Source organism: Alosa sapidissima, chromosome 9 (assembly GCF_018492685.1).
Source record: "Alosa sapidissima isolate fAloSap1 chromosome 9, fAloSap1.pri, whole genome shotgun sequence".
Taxonomy (NCBI): Eukaryota; Metazoa; Chordata; class Actinopteri; order Clupeiformes; family Clupeidae; genus Alosa; species Alosa sapidissima.
In genome coordinates, this window is record NC_055965.1 from 13,211,284 (window position 1) to 13,219,169 (window position 7,886).

General features: G+C 43.5%; 1 protein-coding gene across 1 annotated transcript in view; it reads right to left on the reverse strand.

Moving 5' to 3' along the window:
* Positions 1-472: 472 nt before the first annotated feature.
* Positions 473-7,886, reverse strand: part of LOC121719363 (VPS10 domain-containing receptor SorCS1) — a 160,510-nt gene continuing 153,096 nt past the window's right edge. Inside the window, 4 exon segments of the mRNA XM_042104865.1 lie at positions 473-1,322; positions 2,657-2,895; positions 4,347-4,452; positions 5,168-5,267. Coding sequence (XP_041960799.1) covers positions 1,258-1,322; positions 2,657-2,895; positions 4,347-4,452; positions 5,168-5,267 — 510 coding nt within the window. The 3' untranslated portion in view covers positions 473-1,257.

The window sequence follows — 7,886 nt, forward strand, 5'->3', positions numbered from 1 at the left end:
TAGACTACGTGGGGAAGTACACCACATGGTGTTTGCCAATATTATTGTCACTGATAAAGAATGATTAATTTATCACACATTCATATCTGTCAATTTCCTTGCAAAATTACACTTTTGGTAAAAGTTGCTCAACAAAAGTCTCTGTGTGAAGCGTCAAAACACGTTTGCTTTTGTTACTCTCTCTTAATGTAGGTCACAATCCACAGTAACCAAGCAATTATTCATTATTTCAGCACTGTCTTTTTTTGGACGAGGGAGATCTTATGAAAGAAACATCTGTCACTGCACTTTGAATAAGAAAGGGAATAATGCCTCTCTCACACACACCCAAAAAAGTCTTTCTTGGCATAAGCCTCTAGGCTATGTTTGTCAAAAGGAACATTTCTCTGCCATAACATACTGTATGATAGTGAGGGTGCCTTTCTGAGCATTATCAAGTACCTCAAATAGGACCTACAGTATATTGTCTCTGCCTTGTTCCAGTGAAGAAGGTTTATGAATTGAAAGATGGTGTTATGCGACTCAATGATCTAATTCTGTTGTTGTAATTTGAGACACATTAGAGCACAGATTGTACAAGTAGCAAATTACAGCAGAGTGCAACAACACAAGAGACTATAAATAAAGGTATTAGACCCTGTAATATGATTATTAACATCAACACAAACACTATAAAACAATGAAATGAAATAATAAAAACAAAATTGCGGGAGTAAGAGTTTTTGTGCCACAAAGTTTCGCCTTGAGACAGTGGGTTTAAATGTAACTTTTTTTCAGCATTGTTAACACAACTGATAGCATTTCAGTTTAGTCTGTTATTAAAATACACAAATATCTCGCATACACATTCATGTTTTACAAAATAAATGTGACTTTTATTTAATATATACTCAGGAATAAATACTGTATTGCTATTATTAGCAACACAATAAAGCAAGGAGATGCTAAGACAGTAGCGAACCTTTTTTTGTTCTTTTTCTTTTTAAATAGTACATGCTGTCCTTCTCCTTCTGCTGAAGTATGTACTTTATAGTTTTATAAATAAATGTAAGCAAAAATGCTTCATTTTTGTTGAAACGACATGTATGTATAAAAAAAAAGAAACCTGTACAGAGTTTTTAATCTGGTATTCACAGAGCACAGTTAGTGTCAGCAGTGTCCATCATGCACAGGTATAAAGCTTAAAACCTTTTTGTGTCAGAACCACAAGTCCGTGAACACAAACAGGATATCTCTGTCGGGGTGGAACCCAGGGCGTCAGACGTCAATGTACGTGGGGAGTTCTGTTGAGAATTTGACTCGTGAATGAGATTTAATGCATTCTTTTTTTTTTTTTTTTTGCGAGGTGGATGGTGAAAAGCAGGAGGGAAGTGGAGATGAAAGAGAGAGAGAGAGAAAGAGAGAGAGAGAGAGAGAGAGAGAGAAAGAAAGAAAGAAAGGATAATAGGTTAGTCACTGAGAGACACAACAGGTGGTACACAAACTCTTGTGTCAAGATGGATTATTTCATCAAAAATGTCATAATGTCTGTTATAGCATATATGTTTTTGTTCATGCTTGTCTTCGGGTTTCCATTAAATTTTGAAGATGCCTTGGAGTCAAGCATATTTTACAGTACACTATAACATAGTATAACATGGCCTGGCAGTCTCGTTTTTGGTAGCACGTTTACAGTATAGGATGTCATTAGGAATGTTTAACTGGACATTGCTACTCTGAACTTAGGCAACACCAAAGCTACTCCTATAAGATATGCCCAAACAGGCAAAACTACTCTTATAACATAAGCCCAAACAGGCAAAGCTACTCTTATAACATAAGCCCAAACAGCCATCTATCATCTATCAGAAGTATTAATGTGTTCATGACAAACCCTTGCAGAAACCACCTACCATTTGTATGTACTGTATATAAAAGCTCACATCCACCTCTACAATGTCTGGTGTTCTCCACTGTTCACACAAACATATTCACCCAATGGTGTACCAAAAATATGGTAGAATGTTTCTCGGTGGCTTTCTATTATTCATCTATCGACAACCAATCCTACTGTAACCATTAATTTAAGGCAACGAGTGTTGACTTCAGGACCTCACTCACCTGCCTGACAGGAAGTCAGTTCCCCTTTGCCAGATGTGTTAATGCTCACATTACCAGTGTATGTAACATTAATGTTGACAGTTGGATTTGACACAGGCTCATCTGTCAGGGAATTCGTCACATTACTGGTGTGTGAGTGTGAGAGAGAGACACACCGCGATAGGCTGAGCAGTGCCTCAGAACATATCCACCTACTGTGTCTGTGTGTGTGTGTGTACTTGTATGTGAGTGTGTGTGTGTGTGTGTGTGTAGGGTTAACTATTGTTGGGTGTGGCTGGCTTTCCTGAGACCACACTGTTGGGTTTGCCTGTGACTCACACCTGGGTGAGAGTATTGAGTTTGAATAATGCTGTGTGTAGTTGGAGAGTAACCAAGTGGGAACATCCAGTCCAGTCTGACTTCCCACTCACCTGGCATTCACCTGTGGCTCATCATGAGTTGGACTCCTGTTCTCCCGACACAGCCGTGGGGGGCTGAGCCTCAAATTTGACCCTGAGCTTCAAAACTCACCTGCCGGACACAGTCTCCCTCGAGACCAGACGCCCCTGGGACTCACCTATGGGATGAGTGACGAGCTCCATGTCCAGAGCCTTCAGCGAGGACGCTGCCAACTCCCGCGGCGGGCGTGGTGGCACCACCGCCGCACGCAGAGCTGCCCCCGCCCCCGCCGCTGTGGGCGTCGTCGTCGCCGTGGCGACGGCGCCAGCGTCCACAGCGGGGCTCGCGGGGCTCTGGATCATTTCTTGCTCTTTTTCGTTCTGCATCTGTGCATAGACGCTGAGGCCTGGGATCTTCCTTGAGGAAAGAATTACAATGAGACAACGGGTAAAGCCCTACGGTCCAGATGAGCGAGATGGAGATTGGGGCAAGGGGAGGGAGAGAGGGGACTTTTGAGGGAGGGGGGGAGGGGGGGTCCCAATGCATGAAATGAGTAATCAGTCAGTCATCAGTCAACAGCCTCTGGTCTCTTAGCTCAATGCGCACACATGCTATAAAAAAACACTAACACTGCCACACTGCCTGTTGTTTTTTTGTTTTGTTTAAAATGCCCCTCAGCAACACGCGTTAAACCCATTACGATGTAAATTATTTTGTATGACAGCTGCGAGGAAAAATGGATAGAAAACAGAACAAGTGAGAGAGCGAGAGAGCAGGCGTGACAAAACAAAAGAAAAAGCCTGTTTTTGAAGAGGTTTTATTGGCTTTATTTACTCTGTTTATACAATGACACCTCTCCTTGTTTCTCTCTCTCTCTCTCTCTCTCTCTCTCTCTCTCTCTCTCTCTCTTCCTCGCACGTCCCTCGTTCTTCAGCTGATCTTGTCTAAATTGACCCCTCCTCACCCCTCCACTGCCCTTTTCTCTTTGAAAGTGAGCCGGGCTAAACCGATCTCATTTAGCATTTTCGCAAAAGGTCATGGTGGGAAAACTGGAAAGGGCTAAATATTGATGTTGTGTGACTGCCCCCCCCCCCCCCCCCCCCCCCACACACACACACTTCATGCTCTCCAGAATAGCGCACCACAGAGATGATGGCGGCGGAGGTAGTGGCCTGACTCGGAGACTCGAGGGGAGACATACGGCTTACGTGCCGGGCACGTTTGTAGGTGGGGGGGGGTGTGTTGGAGCACAGTTGGAAGTTGGGGTGTGTGTCAGTGCCTGGTTGGAGGTGTGGGGGTGTGTGTTGGAGCACAGTTGGAAGTTGGGGTGTGTGTCAGTGCCTGGTTGGAGGTGTGGGGGTGTGTGTTGGGGCACGGTTGGAAGTTGGGGTGTGTGTCAGTGCCTGGTTGGAGGTGTGGGGGTGTGTGTTGGAGCACAGTTGGAAGTTGGGGTGTGTGTCAGTGCCTGGTTGGAGGTGTGGGGGTGTGTGTTGGGGCACGGTTGGAAGTTGGGGTGTGTGTCAGTGCATGGTTGGAGGTGTGGGGGTGTGTTTTGGGGCACGGTTGAAAGTTGGGGTGTGTGTCAGTGTGTGGTTGGAGGTGTGGGGGTGTGTTTTGGGGCACGGTTGAAAGTTGGGGTGTGTGTCAGTGCATGGTTGGAGGTGTGGGGGTGTGTTTTGGGGCACGGTTGAAAGTTGGGGTGTGTGTCAGTGTGTGGTTGGAGGTGTGGGGGTGTGTTTTGGGGCACGGTTGAAAGTTGGGGTGTGTGTCAGTGCGTGGTTGGAGATGTGGGGGTGTGTGTCGTCGTGGCTCAGAGGCAGAGAGCTGCGGAGGAAATGGAGCGACACTCAATGGGCGGAGCATGTTACCTCTTGAATTTATAGATGACAAAGACGGCCAGACCCACCACCACCACCGACAGGAGCATCAGCATGGCCGAGCCGCTGTGGTTCTCACTGGTGTCCACTAGAGGCGCTGTAGGTGAACAAAAATAAAGAAAAAAGTAAAAAACTGGTGATGCAGGGTTGGGGTTCTTTAAGTTCTGGCTTGTTGCTAGATGGTTCCTTCTGGCCAGAACTTTTTTTTTTTTTTTTTTGCTACTATCAACGTGATTATCAAACAGCTGAGTCTTATTAAGTAAGGTTCACACAAACACACACACACACACAAACACACACACACACACACACACACACAGAGTGGTGGTGAGCTAGACCTTGGAGAACAAGGACGGAAAGCATTAAATTAGTGTTGGCAGTGCTTCATGGTGTTGTTGCTAAATGGTTTACAAAAAAAGATGAAGGTCAATTAATCCCTGAGCCTGAGAATGTGCATGCAAATATAAGATAGCAGAGGTCACTACACAAATTAGCACTAATTACATGTGAGCACACCGCCTACTATAGCACTTTATACTATTTTAAGCATGGTTTATTTTCTTAGTAGAGACTAATTACATGCAGATGTAGAGAACTAGATGCAGAGGTAGAACTAATGTGTTTGTAGGATGTTCACTGTCTGAAGCCAGACTTTTACACCCCTGTTCAGATGATAGCAATTAGTTCTTTGTTAAGTCAAACATGAAACCACTGTTTGTTTGTTTTTTGGTATGGTCTCCTAGGACAAAATAATCTGAGATCTGGACTCACCTGTGGATAAGTGAGCAGCGTAGACTGTGATCTGGACTCACCTGCGGATAAGTGAGCAGCGTAGACAGTGATTTGGACTCCTGGCCTCAGGGTGAACTGCACCAGGTTCTGATTCAGGGCTCCTAATACCATCTCAGACAGCTGTACGGAGGCCAACGAGGGACAAACAGTTAGAAACTAAGCCAAGAGTTTGTTCATTTTGCAAGACGTCTGTTAAAACAACATACAATTTGCACTTTTCAGGAATACAAAGGAACACATACTTGAACAGTGTGCACAGATCACTGAAGGAATATCGAATATAGTCTAATTTAGAATCTCAACATAATTGTACGTTTAAAGTCTAAACCTTGTAAGATATACAGTACATTAAGTACAAAGTTAGACAGACTCTTGTAATATAGATTGTGAAATAATACATTTCTTGACTGACTGTCACCCATGTCTGGAGTAAGGTAATCACTCATCAGGTTAATGCCCAGTGTTATTTCTGTTCCACATATTCCTCAAAGCTGCTATAATCTTTTTCTCTGACAGCAATACCTTGACATTAGCCATGTAGTCGTTGTTTAGTTTATAGATCTCATTTTCCAAGATGTCAATTTGGCATCATTAGTATTATCATCATCAGTATAGATCATTATGTCTCTCTGCCACTTTCAGTATAGCATAACTATTATCATTTGTCTTGTTTTGTTTTTCTTTTGAATCCTAGTTGCCTCAGATAGGCTACAACAGCATACATCCTCATTTCGTTTCCTGCCAGAAGAGTGAAGCCGTAGCCAGTCAGTTTGAGCTCATAGCCAAACGAATGTACCCATTTTCCCTTCTTCCTCACTCTGAACTTCGTTTGATTCCGCAGTCTGGCTTCATTAATTCGATCCGCCTCATTTGGCAAATTAATCGTGGCGTGGGCAAATTCCTACAGTTCTTCAGCCCCACTGCTATATTTCTCGTTTAAAATTAGACTCTTCCATGAATAATTACTTATACTTGCTGTTGCATCAGGGTCAGTAAATCTATTATTCGTTTTAATGAGCTTCACACACACACACACACACACACACACACACGCGCGTCTGCACCTTCAAGATGCCAAACCTTGAATAAAGATTTATTGCACGGCATGATGGGTAGGAATGGGTAGGAGGAAAACTGGTTGACTTTTGTCACGCAATCACACGGGGCTTCAGGAGCCAACGGGGGTGAAGAAATACAAAATAAATAAATAAATAAAAAGAATAAAACGTTCCCTGATTCTCGCACAAGGTGAGTGGAAATGTGACTGCCCTCTCACGGGGCGCTGAAAGCATCCTGAAAGCATGAAGATATATGTTATACTATATAGCATAACAAAGTGCATGGTATAGCTGCAGTATTTCTCTCTCTCTCTCTTTCTTTTTCTCTCTCTCTCTATATATATATAGACAGAGAGAGAGAGAGAAAGAAAGAGAGAGAGAGAGAGAGAGAGAGAGAGAGAGAGAGAGAGAGAGAGAGATACTGCAGCTATACTATGCACTTATGTTATGCTAGAGCTCTCTGCAAAGAAATGATGGCGTTTCAAGGAATGGTAAGATCTTCAGAGTGACGGGAGTGACTGAGTCAGAGTGTAAGTGCTTTTAAGTCCTTGGTTCAGACACAATTCTGGGAAAAATGACCTTTGATTGTTACTTGGTCATAGTGAAATGGTCAGCACAGAGGCAGTAAAAGCAGATGCCATGTCCAGGCGCCTTTTTCCTCCTCTCAAAGAGCTCAAAGAAAAGAAAAGGAAAGACAAGAAAAACAACCAACTTCCCCTACCGCGACCTACGCCAATGCTGAAAGACACCTGAGGATGCAATCAGCGACGAGAGCTGTGCATGCTGCTGGCTTTTTCTTTTTTTTTTCTTTTTTTTTTTTGCAGTGCGGTGCCGACTTTGGCTGCATCTCAAGTCCCCTTCTGGCCCCTTTACAGGGCTCTGATGAGCTGCGGTGTTTTATGATATTAAATGTGCGCTGCGGAACGTTTATGCGGGCCAACATTGACATCTGCTGGAAGCAAGATGAAACTCCTGCATCCTCTTTGATTGTGTGTGTACATTTTCTAAATCATCGGTTTTGATCCGTTGCAGCAGAACAGACTAATCAAGACAGAACCATTTCCTTTCCGTTTTTTTTTTCTCTCTCTCTGAGAAATTATTTTGCCCTTCATATCCCACAGATCTTTGTATTTAAAGACATTACTTAGTTAGTATACTATTAGTATACTACTGTAATACCGCTGGTGGGACAAAGTCATATTGTAGTAAGAACACAACAGGCCTGGCATGTGAGGTAATGTTTCATTCTGGATGACCAAAGTACTAATTGAATGATAATGCAGTTTGTTTCCACTTACATTTTCACCTTGTCACCTTGTTCTAATATGTTAACAGACTGCACACTGGACTGAGGCAGGAGTTTGTTCTCTCTCTGGAGGCTCATCATATTGAACTTTCTCTTAGTAAGACATTACGTGAACGGATTAGACAGACAATTTAACAGGGACGGAGAACCCTTTCAAACTCTCTCAGATTTGAACGGTCTATCTAGTGACCTTACTTGCAGTAAAGTGCATTGCAATGCTGTTGGGGAATTTATCCCAAGTCCACAGACATACAGATCACCTCACTGTTTAGAGAGGGTCCTGTTTAGAGAGGGTCCTGTTTAGAGAGGGCCCTGTTTAGAGAGGGTCCTGTTTAGAGAGGGCCCTTCCTTACACTAGACCCCCACCCACTCAAT